At 41.3% G+C, this 14,845-nt stretch overlaps 1 protein-coding gene across 1 annotated transcript in view; it reads left to right on the top strand.

Moving 5' to 3' along the window:
* MDGA2 (MAM domain containing glycosylphosphatidylinositol anchor 2) overlaps nt 1-14,845 on the top strand; it is a 382,446-nt gene that overhangs the window by 150,823 nt on the left and 216,778 nt on the right. The window contains exon 3 of the mRNA XM_075029427.1: nt 14,127-14,301. Coding sequence (XP_074885528.1) covers nt 14,127-14,301 — 175 coding nt within the window. The remainder of the gene's footprint in view (nt 1-14,126; nt 14,302-14,845) is intronic.

The following is a 14,845-nucleotide window of genomic DNA, read 5'->3' as shown; positions in this document are numbered from 1 at the left end:
TTGCACAACAGCCAAAGAAAGTAAAAGCACAATAAAAAATAAATAACCCTTTCAGTCTGAAAACTCTAAGAGCCAACCAGCTGTGTATAGCTGGAGAAGACCTGGCCATTTAACTTCTGGTGGGCTGAAGCTTTGTTCAGTTGTCTCTTCTATTTTGTATTCTCCTTGTAAGAGGAAGGTGAACATTAAAGCAAAAAGCTGTGCTGTAATTGTGTTTGTCTTGGTCTCTGGCAATGATTTGCTGACCTCCGTAGGCTGGATTTTGGTGGTTCACTGGGATATGGGCTTTTTGGGGGTGGGAGGGAATTGTTTTGTCTTTTTAATTGTGGGTTCTTAATATAGAAGGAAGGGAAAGCTCAAAGCTAATTAGTTTTTTTTTTCTATTTTAATGCAACAGTGCAACTTCAATATACCAAGAATGGGCTCATAGTGGCAGCGCTGCCCTACTGAGGCTGTGGGATGAAGGCTCATGAAAGCCTCATCACCAGCCCCTGCAAAGCATTTTCCCCTGATGCACCAGCTTGCCTTGCACACCCTTTCCAACTGCAAAAATTGGTTAAGGCTCGTACAGTAGAAATGTAGTGAGATGTCCAGAGCCTCAGTAAACTCCCCAGTGCAGAACTGTGTTTGGGGATGGATCGTTACTGTGTATGAGGTGATGCTGAATCAGTGGCTGTTAGCCCCTCTTCCCTGTGCTATCAACTTTTTCAGTTTTTAATATTCCCTGATTCCTGTCCTTTTATTTCTAGTTGCAAAATGAACCGGGTTCTTTTTTTTTTTTCCTTAATGTATATTTGCAATTCTCTTGATATGTGGGAACTGTTCCCAGTTCCCTTTCTTTGGCACTCGTGGGAGTCATTTAAAGGTATGCCAGGGAAGCTCAAGAAGACATGAATGATGCTATTTGTGATTACTGGATTTTTCATGAATTTTCTTCTCATTGGGTTCTGAATTGGACATAAGCTAAAATCTTGAAGTCAGTAGGATTCAAACACGTGCTCAAATTTCATTTTCCTGAACAAAGGTCTTGCCAGAACCCTTCTCAATTGTGCCAGGTTGTCGTGGTTTAACCCCAGACAGCAACTAAGCACCACATAGCCGCTCACTCACTTCCCCCCCACCCAGTGGGATGGGGAGAGAATCACAAAAAAATAAAGGTAAAACTCGTGGGTTGAGATAAGAACAGTTTAATAGACCAGAAAGGAAGAAACTAATAATGATACTAATAACAATAATAAAATGACAATAATAATAAAAGGATTGAAATATACAAAACAAGTGATGCACAATGCAATTGCTCGCCACCTGCTGACCGATGCCCAGTTAGTCCCCATGCAGCAATCCCCCCAGGCCACCTCCCCCCAGTTTATATACTGGACATGACATCACATGGTATGGAATACCCCTTTGGCCAGTTTGGGTCAGCTGCCCTGGCTGTGTCCCCTCCCAACTCCTTGTGCCCCTCCAGCCTTCTTGCTGGCTGGGCATCAGAAGCTGAAAAATCCTTGACTTAGCCTAAACACTACATGGCAACAACTGAAACCATCAGTGTGTTATCAACATTCTTCTCATACTGAACCCAAACCAGAACACTGTACCAGCTACTGGGAAGAAAATTAACTCTACCCTAGCTGAAACCAGGACACAGGTATAGGGCAGAAGAGACTCAGTCTTTTTCTGGTGTTGCTTAATATTGTTTTAGACTTTTTCACTGTCTAAAGGACACTTTGCCAATTCTTCATCCTCTAAAACAAAGGGAAAAAAAGTGTATGCAGAAGCAAAATCATGGCAACAGAGGTGGTGTTTGGGTGTCTGTCACTGACACTTTCAAGCAGAAACCTAGGAACTTCCATCCTGACTGAGCCCAGATGTCCCTTGTCCAGCACCTGCAGTATATGGGTAGGATGTGCTTAATCTTGCAGCCTCTGGGTGTCTGATGTTTTAGAATTGCCTGATCAAAAGGTTGTATAGGATGACTGTGGTAACTAGGTATGGATAGGTTTAATTTCCATGCATGAATATTCTCTCTTTTGGAATCAGTTTAGATCGTGTTTGTTAATAAGCTGTGACTATTAGATAGACAACACAATTATGTGTTGTATTTTGAAAGAAAAAATGTTCTTTAACAGCAAACCAAACAAACCTTGCCGTTTGATAATTTCAGTCAATGCCTCTGATTTCTTATGTTACAAGAAACCGTGGGCTTGATGCCATATCTGTGGCTTGTGCTCAGCAGCTGCTGATCTTTTCTGACCTTAAGTTCTGTTGATAACATTTCATACCAAGCTGCCTTCTCAGCTGAGCTGCCAACTCTCTCTTGTCAAGATTTCTTCTCTTTTCCCTTTTCTCCTTGCTACCTCCCTTCCCAATTCTCCCACCTTTCAAGCAAAATAAAATGTCATCTCTTTTCTTTGTCATCACGGCTAAAATAAGTTAAATCTCAGGATCTCACTCTCATTTTTAGCTGAATGAGATTGTAAGGTGTAATTCAGCATGTATGAGGGTTGGTTCCTGTGGAAGGAAGATAAAGCACAGCTAATCTGGATCACAGAGATTTAGGGTTTAATTCAGAAAGATGTCTGGAAATAAGGCAGGTGTGCATCTTCAATCTCAGAGGGATGCAACGCAGGGTGTGCTGTAGGAAATGTTGATAAGGTCCAACGTGACCGTAAAGGCAGAGCCCGGTGGTCATCAGCTTTCAATATTTAGAAGGGATTTTTCTCAGAGACTGTTCGTGTACCAAGTCTGCTATCAGTGGTGTTTGAAATACAGCATGATTTTTCTGGATTACGTTTTATGAAGTTTTTAAAATGGGAACTAGTTTAAGTAAACAGACTGATATTGCATTGCAGGAAATCAATAACCTCGGTGCTATTTGCAGAAGACAATGTAGTGGAAAAAGAGCCATTTAAACCCAGCGTTTTATGATGTTCAGTTAAGTGGATTTAATTTGTTCAAGCAGAGGTGGGCCAGAAACGTGCCTGGATTACCGTCGGAGCGCACAGGATGGTGCGAGTGGTGGCACCTCTGCCTCTGCAGGCTTGAGCTTTGCTGGAGGAGGAGGAGGGAAGGCAATGATTTGTCTGCTCCAGCAGGAGCAAAGAATTAAGGATCCACAAAACTTTGCACTTAGCCCTTGGAGATACATGCATGTTCTGGGAACAAAGTTGGGGTTTTTTTTAGTTTTCATGCAGAAGGAAAACAAGTACATTTTTCTTTCTGTTGTTGGCTCCTCCATGCTAAGAGTATGTAGGTCTCTGCCTTGTAGCGTTCAGCATCTGCACAGAAATAGCTTTCTGTTGCAATTCTATTTTTGCCATGCATGCAGCCGTGCTGGCGTCAGCGGCTGCTGCTCTTGTTTTCTCATTTACAGAAACATTTATTTGTGACACTTGGCAGTCAGTTTAAAGGCTGCATGTCTGCCCAAAAATATCTCCCCTAATGATTGTTGCAGGAAGTAGTCAAGATTCGTATTACTGAAAAACCAGAAGAGAAAGATTTTCTTCTGTTTTTATCGGTTTACTTGTAAGTCTCTGACAGCATTTTGGGTGTGCTCTGTGAAGCTGTTTCTCTTGAATACTCTTGTTTCTCCCAGGGGTCTTGCAGGGGAGTGAAATGGGTAGAGATGGAGAAGAATGAGAAGCAGAAGCAATACCTGAAATGACTGTTATAAAAGGAAAAAAACATCAATTTTAAACTGCCTGGATTTCAAGATGGCTTTGTCACTTTGAAACGCGATTCTATTATGAAGAGTGACTTCAAAGTAGAAAAATCCTGTTTAGCAGCCACTTTTTCCTCTCTCTGTTTAGACTCCAGTCTTCTGAGTTTAATGACAGAAACACATTTTTATGCCTTTTTGCTCTTGAGGGAGACAAGTAGTTCTGGGAAGGGGGAACTGATGCCTTCTGGTTTCCCACTGCTTCTTGTGCTGTGGTTGAACAGCGGCTCCTCACACCTCCATCCTCTCTAAGACCCTTCCACATCCTCGTCCCCAAACTGGATGAAGGCATCGCCTCTGGGCGCCAGGAGGTGGGGATTGTACCACGCCGGGGCTGGCTGCGTGCCCGTACCAAATTTGGGTAAACCCAGGCTCTGAAAGTTTGCGCAGGGAAGAACAGCAGCCACGTAAGGCACTTTGCTTGCAAAATGGGGCTAGTAAGAGTTATTTAGGGTAAGGTGGGTTTTTACGTCTTTGGATGCTGCGAGGACGGTGCATTGGTTGTGGTTGCGCAGAAGTGCTGGGTGGTGGAAATTCAGTACCAGGCGATGGTTTGGGCTCTAGAGCTGGTTCCTGATGGTGAGGACAAGGAGGAGACGTTACATCCCTGGATCTGTGCTGAAACCTCCAGAACTCCTGAAAAAGTCCTTCGGCACTGCTGACTTTTATTTAGTGAAATGTCTTGGATAGAAGATGTTTTACATAAACATCTTAGGCTGAGCAAATGGAAAGTGATTTCTAATCCATTTTATTACTGCCTTAACTTTGCATTATGTTGAAAATTGATCTGCTATCGAATTTCAGTCCTTCATGTATGTTTTAAAGATGTTGATTGCTTTTCCCTGATTTTTCATTTGATACTGTAAATTTGCTGGGGTTATCACCTGCACTCTTGAGCGTGTTTCTGTTATTTTAATCAGTACTGTGGCTTTTCTCTATACCCTTGCCAGTTCTTCAACATCCTCCTGCGGTTATAAGCCTCAGAGTGGGACTGTCACTTTAGACTTTATTCCAAGGGCAATTGTAGAAGCTTCAGGTAGAGGCAACGTACAATGGCTAATCTATCCGTTTATGTTCTGCTTTATACAACCAAAACAATCTCTCAGCATTTTGGTTCACTGGTAGTTCAGAGTAGTGGTGGGACTGGCATGGAGCACATGGTTAGCTGTGGGACCACCTCCCCATCCCCAATCTTTTTTAGGAATTGTAGCTTCTGAGAAGCGCACAGAATGGTGCCTTCCTAGGAGGTACCTTTGCAGAGCATCACTGGAAATACCTCCTCCCTGGACCCACTTCTCTTCTTTACAGCTCTTCCAGCAACTGGCCTCCAGGTTTTCTCTTACTGTAGCACTGCTCTTGTAACTCATGTGAGTTTGATTATACCAGCCTTTCTTTTTGAAAACTGTAAGGATTTTAGATCATTTACTGTACCTGTATGGCAACAATAGCAACTTATTCTGACCCGGGGGGTGGGGGGGGAAGTGCTATGATTTAGATTGGTCTACAGGGGAAATAAGAGTCTGGATGTGAATTTGAATTTCACAGAGTTCTCTGATGGTCTCATCACCAAGCTTAGTTCTGTGCTAGTGGTGGTAGCTACAAGTTACAAAATGACTTGTATTTATTTGCCTTTAAACCATTTAAGAACTATAGTGAATGAATTTCCACGCATTTAGGTTGAGGATGTATTTATGACTCTGGTGGTTTAACATGGTATACCAACATTGGAAGGTCACCATAAAAATGAATAACTAGGAATTCAAATGGTGCGAAGTCTGCTTCATTCTGCCCTTAGGTTATGTTCTTTATTATGAAGGTGAAAAGTTGTATTTCATTTTGAAGCAAATTAATGCTGCTGAATAAAAAAAGCTGAGAGAATAATAAAAATACAACATCCACAGAAGTTTGGATCATTTCATGAAACTCCTTGAATAATTTAGTTGGTGGACAGTAAATAATTTCCCATCGGGAAGGCATAACCATACAAGGCCCTTTTAAGTCCTGCAGCTATTGACAATTTTAAAATGATACCGACCTCAGTAGAAACAAGGCTCTGTGAAATTCATTGAACTCAGTCCTTCTCAGTCCTTCCCAGTTAATGCTACATAAACTATTTTCCTACCACATGGAATGAAAAAAACCTCCATCCTTCAGTGAGATATTTATAGTAAAATGTATATTGATTATTCAGTGTAAAAGTGCTAATTTTTGAAGCAGTGAAACGTCTTAAAGTCATAAGGAAAAACATTATAGTCAAATTAAGATAAATTGCTGTAATTAATCATTTAGCAGGTTACTCAAAGATGTTTTGAGAAAGTATGTATAGAAATTTCCCCAGACACTACCTTTTCATGAAGAAGCACAGACTGATTCAACTAAGCAAGATACTCTAAGAAGGATCTAAAGGAGGATTGTTTTACCAATTTATCTTATGATTGCAATGTTCTTTTCTTCAGGATCTACTCGCTAATTTTCTCTTATATTGTTCAATGATCACTTAAAATTTATTCATTTATATCCAGTTAACTTTTAGGTTTTCAGCCTTTGAGAGTAAGAAATCCTTCCTCTGCACTTTCAAAGCCAAATTCTAAATTCTTGGTATTCAGATGTCTTAGACCTGTGCAGTGCCTAATTTTGAAGAGTTTTGATGACAACGTGTACAAGTCTGGGTAGAACAACTGAAACACGAGCCTTTTAAATTTAGGAACAGTGAAGTCACCTTTGCTGCCTTGAAATTGTAGCACTGGAGAAAATGTGTTTAAAAATATAGTTTTTCATTGAGGAAAACATCTCTGGAAGTCAAATGGACAAATAACCGGACAGACCAAACCAAAAATATATTCTTTGTTTGGGCCATGTCCTTACTACCCTGTCCCCATGTCTGCTGCCTGTGACACGTCCGAGATGGACCCTGCTCCATCAGCTCATGGGCGCTGAGCTGTGGTGTGGTAAGGCTCCACAAATGCCTTTGCAGCATTTATAGTACGTAAATCAATGCCAGCTCTGAGGAGAAATTTGTGGCAAGTGTAGAACTTGGATTTGTTGCCAGCTTTGGTCTTTTTTGGTTGGCTATTCTGTTCCTTCACATCCGGGAGATTCCAATTAGGGCTAATAGGACTTAAAACAAACTTGGACTGCTTAAGAAGTGTATATATATCCCATTGCTACATATTAGCCTGTCTTCTGTCTTCAGACTTAAAAATGGAATTCAAGCCTGCTGTTTTTTTTAATGGCAGTATGTGATCAACCGTTACCCTGTTGTATATGGCATGCAAGTTGCTTGGCCTGACGTGATGGGAGGATTCGACAATGTTTCACGATTGCTATAAAAGTTTCCTGACGCAATGAGGAGTTGGAGTTGCTGTGCTGTTGGGAGGAGCTGCGTTTTGCTCAGTGTACCCGTGAGATCTGTCATTTTTTGTGCACAGGGTGTCAGTTCATACAAAACTCCTGCATTTGGGATGCTAAGTTACACTGGTGGGGCTTGGGTAACTCTTGGGTAACTTGGGTTTAGGTATAAATCATTTGTCTTGCAGAAGAACAGGAATTTCAGAGATGAAGGAAGGAATAGTCAGCTTAGATATAGTTTTTTTCACGTTATCAGATGTTGAAGTCTTCAGTTATTCTTCTTGACCCTTTCATTTATTGCAACTTACCATTTTGGGGTCACAAGACTACAGTCTTCATCTGTAGGCTCCAGTCACAACACTGCTATGACTGGGATGTTTTGGGCTAAAGTGAACTGTGAACAAAGCACTAAATTTCTTCTGTTGCACTTGATTGCTTGTAACTTTGTCGGTTTTAATGCTGATTTGCTCTGTAATTAATAACCACAATTTTTCCTCTGCTGGAGAATAAAAGGAAGGCTTCTTTTCCTATGTGTTATAGCAACCAAGCTGGAAAATAACAATTTCTCTGTGATCTCTGGCACTGAATCAGAACTGATCATGTCCTGCATGTTAACAGTTACTGTCATAGACTGCTTTTAGTTAGATGAGTAAAAATTTGTGCTTTTGTATGCCAGCCTACTGAATTATTAGTATATGTGTAAACATAAGCACACGAGTTGTCCCATAAAGGCAACAGCATCAGTTGCATGCCTGGCCTGGGGACAGGGCTGAGTTTTCTCTCTGCTGTTTCTGTGAAGTCTGAGCAGTCCAGGTGTGGAGCAATGAAACCCAGTCTTCTGAGGTGGTTGCATCTTGGCTTCTGCAAACTTGAAGAAATACATATGGAAACAAAAGTCTCTCCAGTTCTGCATTTGGTTTCACACTGCTAACAGCTTTCTAGCCTCCCTGTCCAAGATAGAGGATCATCATTTTTTCACAGTAAGCAGGGCTTGCTTTGAGTTGGCTGTTTTGCCACTCTAATATTCCACATAAGAAGTTTTGAACAATGAACAGTACTTTTACCTGAAGCCATTTTCAAGCCAAATATTTCAGACATTATCATGTGAAATAAATAGGAAGAGAATATTTCATACCACTGTTGCCTATTGATAGCCTGTAGCAATATCTATTCCAATAACAACAGATGTTTTGTACCCTCCGTCTCATCGGGCATGCTGCATCATGCTGCCTCTGGTTTGCTAAAAATCAAAACGCAACATCCCCCTCCCATTTTATTTAGCTGTATGTAGCTAATCCTGTAATTTAGAGGTGTGAATGCTGTCCGTTCATGTATGGTGAGGATGACCTGATGAACACATGGGACGTTTCCTAGAGTAAAAGTGTCCTTGCAAATCTAAGTGCAAGGTAGTGTCCTGGAGAGCGGTGGTGGTTTAGATCAGTGCTGTATCTCCTGTTTTGTGGGCATAGTGCAGGAATAGCTGTGATTTGGTTTATGTGACCAAGGGAAGGATATTTATAAACCCTCGGAGGGGTACATTTGATTTGACTATCCACTGAGTCATCAAAAGGTCCTGCAGAAGCGTTTGCCAGGACCCAAGTGAGGTGGCACCCATTCAGACAAGAAGCTGTTAGATCACCTGGTGACAGTCTTCGTGCCGAGGACTTTGAGCAGTTCTGTGCAGAAACCTTGGAGTTCAACAACTTGCTCTCTGCTGTGAACCTCTGCCCATGTACAGGTACAAAATCCATCCCTGCCAGTCCCGTGGTGGTGGTTTGCATCTGCCTTGCGAATCATTTGGCTCTTCAACATGCTTGCAGGAAAGGAAAGGGGAGCTCATTGAAAAAAAGGATATTTGGGGTCAAAGCATGTTCCACTTGTCTTATCACATATAGGTATGAAAGGTCTCTGCTGGTGTCAGGCAATGAAAACTTGGATCCAGTGCGCTCTGCTGGATTTTTTTGTTTGTTTCTTTCTCTTTTCTTTTGTCTTGTATAAAGTGGTTGGTTGCTTGGTTTTTTTGGGTTGTTGTCTAACAGCAGCATATGGAAATCTCCACAGGACTGCGGCTAGACCCCAGGCTGACCCATTTCAAATGACCTTGGGTGCACCTCACAGGGCACAGAGGTCTCAGGGTGGTTATCTCCCCCCTCTAGAGAAGGAAGAGGCCAGGGGAGATGTGTATGCTCAAAACTGCTTCAGATAGTTTCCCTAACCAAAGGAGCAGAAGTCACTTTCTCTTTCCTGGCCGAAAAAGGGCCTTTTGTGCAGTATGTCTTCAGTGTTTATCGTGAAGGTGGTGAGTGCTTCTTGCCTTCAGTAGCTGCTGCCCCAGCCCTTGCTTTCCTGAGAACAAAAAGTCTCATGAAAAAATAAATTGAAGGGATTATTTTCCTTTTTTTTTTTTGGAGGAGGAGGGGTGGTGGGTATGTTTAAAATGGCTTTTTCGAAAGACTCTGATGTCTTTAGGCACAAAGAAATGTTCCAGCACATCCCAGTGAAGTTGTGCAAAGACCTCTTTTAATTCTATTTGCATACAAAGGAGGACTTTAATCTGAGGCAGGGATTTGGGGATTATAACAGTGATCAGGAGGTTCTCCTCATCCTTGTTTTCGTAGTGATGTCAGAGGGCAGCAACTGCAATCAGTGGCAGTGAGATGCAGTACCAACCCCCAGTGCGGGCACTGGGTATGTTTTAAAGAACGTATTTACTTGCAGTTGCTGCATTAGGCAGATTTCAGCCTCATAGTATAAGAAAAAGATTGTCAAAACCTCATTTTCCACCAACTATTTCCATGGGAGAAAGAAAAGGTGCCATGGCAAAATGGTTGGGGTTTTACGTTTGGGATTTTTTTTTTTGGGGGGGCTGTGGAGGGGTGGTAGTGGTAGTTAGTGTTTTGAGCCAAGGAAAATGTTTTTTATTCAGAGTAAAGATATTTTAATGTTTATTATCTTTGATCAAGCCAGTGTTTAAAACAGAAGTATTTCATTTTTATAATGTCAGAATTAAATATTTTTCTTATTGTGCTGTTCTCTTTTTGGGCATGAGAAGTTTGTTGAAGCTGAGGAAAGTTAGGCAAAATACCCTCAGAAGCTTTTTTTTAATCTCCATTTTTAGTCTAAAAATGTAAAGTCTATAACTCTTACTCAAGTTGCAGGAAAGCTCACTGAGTGAAATATGACTGTGTGTCTCAGGGCATCTGCTTAAGCCAATAAAATACTGTCAAAGATATTGATGGTTAGAGAACTTATGGGCATATACATATCAGACAAGTACATAGGTTATGATATAGCTAGATGGGTCATAACTTACTAATTTTTAAAAGTTGAATAATTTTTAATTGAGTTGTTCATAAATCATTTTTTACTTCTGCATGTTTTGCAAGAAAAAAAGAAAAGGAAAGAAAAAAGAAAAGGAAAATTTCATGAATAAAGACCATAATCATATGGCAGAGCAATGACAATACATGGCTGGGATTCCCAAATGTGTATTGGAGTAACAGTGAGTACTTTGAAAAATTGCATCCTTAGAAGCCAGTGAGTGCGTATCTGCGTAATGGATTAACATTTATTAGCCCAATTTGTGTACGCCGTGATGTGCGTACGTAACTTTTAATTAAAACTTTGCATTAAAGGCAAGAATGGCTTTGACTTCTTGGTGGAACAGAATTCATTTACTTCCCACATTATCCACGCTATCTGAGTAGACACGCAGAGTGCACAGTGCTGCTTCTGCACTAGGAACTGGGAGGTTTCAAAGAGAGGAGCAGATTATGAATAGTAAACATTGCTAAAATGCATCTGGGTGAGCGGTTGTTTTGTGCCAAGTTATTTCAAAATATTGGAGTATCTGAACTATGTGAATATACAGTCTAATGCCTTTTTTTTTAATTATTTTTAAGTTAGTAAACTAGAGGCTTACCAAATCCTCTGCCGTAAAGAAGTGTGGATGCTGCTTTGGGATTTAGGTTGATACCTGCCACAATGTCCCATGAGCCCATGGTTCCCCTTTACCATGGCTCCCCACCTTGAAAATGGGATAATGTCCGTGCTGTGGCAGAAGGTGCTCTGAAGGTCACTGCATTAAGTGGTGATGAGCGCTTGGACACTAGAGCTGTGAGATGCTCCATCTCTAAGGATGGAGTTGATGGTCTCAGTCTCTTGGAAGTCATTAGAGGCCACCCAAAGCGTGGACTGGAGCTTGCAGTGGGTGAAACCGCTAAGGACCTCTCGGAAGAGGTTTTCAGCCTCAGACATCTGGCTTTCCTGTGCCCAATTTTTCGATTGCCGTATTAGCATAGTGTTTGAGAGTCATCTTTCTTCACAGTGCGTTCAATAAGTTACAATGCAATATTGATCAGCATGTTTTTGTGTGTATGTTGAGTTAAAGCTAAGGTAAATAATGAACTGAAGTTAAATCAGGCTAGTGATATTCCTGGAGGATATCTTTTAAGAGAGAATCTAGTTGACAGTATTCCTTTTATTCTTCAGGGATCTCTACATACACTACAAAATTAGTTAATTTGTTATAATTTTGCCTCTTTCCCCTAAAACATACATGTATATATATGTATATTTTTTGAAGCTGAAAAGTCTACTTTTGTTGACAGCCAAACCGCATCCTGTTAAAATTCCTTATAATACAGAGAAGATAGATACATCAGCATTAGGAAGCAGTGGAAGGCGAAGGCTTTTGCATTCATAAAAAAGATAAAACTGACAGTATCTGAATAAACTTTGCTATATTTTTTTGTGTAAGTCATGTAACGTTACCAGTTACATAGAAGCTGATAATACTTATAACACGTTACTTAAGTTATATGTTCTTTTGACAGGGCAGACTGCTTTCCATTGGAAAGATTTTGTGGGAGAGGAAGGGGAGGAAGAAAGAGATCATGATATTAGTTTTTTTCCAGTTAAAAATCAAACAGAGCTGTCTTTAAAATTCTGATTACATAAAGGAAAATAAAACATGCAAGAGATTCAGTGAAGATCTTAAATACTGTTTTAAAATACTTCTCAAGTCTTTGAAATATATAGGATGAAATTGTATTCTGCAGCATGCGGAAGCTGAGTGTGTGTTCCAAAATTATCCTGCAGCACATTTATATGGATGATTTAAAAAGCCCTGGAGCCAAGAGTTTAGAATAGAAGTACAGACAGATTGATACTGGTAAATATAGCAGTGCTAATACTGTCTCTCTCACATGCAGACCGAATGTTGTAGATGTGGAGTTTGGCATATTTGCTTTACCCCAGAGCAGCAGAACCGTGTGAGAGTTATGCAGGTCACCTGGCAAGAGGGCAAAGCCAGTAGGGCTTATGAATTTAATAAGCCAGAAAGAGATGAGAATTTTTTTGAAGTATTGTTTGCTGTAATTTCAGCCTCTGAAGCCCAAGCCTGCTCTTGCTTCAAGGGGAGGAGAATTTACATGGGCTACAGCTGGTCATGAATTTTTTAGTTCGGAGCCTTTAGTAGAAGATCCCTCCTGTCCAGGAAAAGTTCCTGAGGAGAGGAAGGCTGAGCGCTGCCCACCTTGTGCAGGTTACTGGAATCTGAACCCTAGTTCTGGGTCAGGACTGGGAATGGTGGAACTCAAGTGTCTCTGCACCCTGGGGGTATGATCTCCCTCCAGCCAAGGCAACCCTTAGGGCCGCCTTGGTGCCCACCAAGGGCCACCCAGCTCAGCCATGGGACCTTCCTTCAGGTGGGAGAGGGCTGGAAGCGCAGCGTGTCCAGCTCAGGCTTGGCTGGGCGCGGAGACAGGCACTTGCCCCTGGTGACAGGCGTGCACTGCCTGAGCTACAAGGCTGCAACACCTTGTCCAAACCCATACTGGCTCAAGGTTGCTTGTAGATGGCCTGCCAACACATCAGTGTCTGAATGCTCTTCTTTAAATCATGGCTTCACTGACTACTTTTGGACAATCCTTTTGGACCGTAGCCTGGGAACTAATAGCCAAATATTTATTATCTTGTCTTGTGTCAATCTCATTTTTATCAGTGACTGCAAAATTTTTAGTCTTTATCCTGGCATGGAATTAGTGGATGGGTTTGAGAAGAGACAGCTTTGAGAAGCCTCAGAAGAGATGTAGACTCCTCTTTATGCAAGTATCCCATTTGTGGCCTCCATGGGCAAGAAAAACCTACCATTTAAAAAAGCACTTTTGGTATGTACCTGAATGTTGCTTGTCCCAGGCATTGAATTAGTGTGAACTGAAAGAGGAAGGAGGTACCTGCGGAGTTTCTGGAGGTCTGGTGCATTTTATGAGATAGCTTAGTCCGAGTCATGCAGGTAAGGACTTGGGTCATCAAGCATTGGTGTTAGCAATGTGCATATCCACCTCTGTGCAGCAGTCGGTTGTAGTGGGCTGTTAGTGGCATTTTTATGGGTTTGGAATTTAAAAGTTCCCTTTAAAAAGTCTTCACCTTTGGAAAATAATTACTAGAGTAAAGGAATTGCTGTAAATGACATTAAAAAAACCAAACTGCCTATTTGAAGAAATAGCTGTTAGTAGTTTGTTGCAGTTTCAACCAAGTGATCATTTGACTCCTTAAAATTGGATTTTATTGCTGCTAAAAGATAATCCAGCAGTTGTTTTGAAGGTGCTTTCCAATATGCCCTCATCTTTCATGAATATGATTTCAATGAAAACTATCCCTGTTCAATGCAGGAGTACAGCCACCTTTTCTGGTGAGCTCTGCTTGTTGCTGTTCATGGGGAATTTTTCTGCAGCCGTTCCAGCTGTGTGTCTCTGATGGTGGCTTGAGTTATTCTCCATGTCTTTGCTAGTGGCATTTATTTTTTATGGGGTGTTTCCATCAAAAGTAATCAACTATTTCAAAGTGAGGCTGGTAAATGCAAGATTTATTGTTCAGGGGCTCCTGGATGAAGTGTTTGATTGTAAGCGTGAGATATTTAGTTTTCTGAGGAAGTTCCTCGAGTCCTCCAGCATAAAATCCTGGCTGACGCACACGTGGTTCTGGGTTTGGTGAAGAGATCTGTACTCTGCTCGCTTTTACAGACTTAAAGTAACAATCTTTTTTGGTGCTTGCTCAGATCAGGTGGACCAAAACAGCAGGAAGTGCCTCTGACAGATTTCAAGACTCGAGTGTCTTCAATGAAACCCTGAGGATATCCAACATCCAGCGACACCAAGGAGGACGCTACTACTGCAAGGCTGAGAACGGCTTAGGTTCACCAGCCATAAAGTCCATAAGAGTGGACGTGTACTGTAAGTAAACCTCTTGGGGAGTTCATAGTATATATACATATGTCCATACATATACTTTTTATTAACTTCTTACAATATCTGGCGTTGCAAAGAAGTGACCAGCTCTTTGGGAAGGCCAGTTCTAAATAGTACTTTAGGGCAGATTCTGCAGCTTTTGGGATATTTATGGTCAGAAGACTTGTGGCTGCTGCCAGTGAAGTCAGGTGGGGCTGCTTGCATATGGAAAAATCTTTAAACAAAATCGCAATACTTCGGTAAGAAAGATGAAGCTCAGGTACAACTCAGCCAGCTTAGATATCAGAGGAAGATTTGTCTGCAGCTTGCACAGGGTGAAGATCTAGTACGTAGCACAGCCCTTAATCTCTTGTGCTTTTGGCTGTGCTTGCTCTTGAAACTGATATGGGAGCAAGTACTCTTTTGCTGTTTTGCCTTAATTGCTGCTGAAAGATGTTTGGGTTTTTTGTTTGTTTTTTAAATGCCAATCTCTTCACGTTCCTGTGATACACCGTTGTAAAAGCTGCATTTGAAATGTTGGGCAGTGAAA

Source organism: Buteo buteo, chromosome 6, assembly GCF_964188355.1.
Source record: "Buteo buteo chromosome 6, bButBut1.hap1.1, whole genome shotgun sequence".
NCBI classification, from domain to species: Eukaryota; Metazoa; Chordata; class Aves; order Accipitriformes; family Accipitridae; genus Buteo; species Buteo buteo.
The sequence above is the reverse complement of the archived record's forward strand: the minus strand, read 5'-3'. Positions and strand labels throughout refer to the sequence as shown.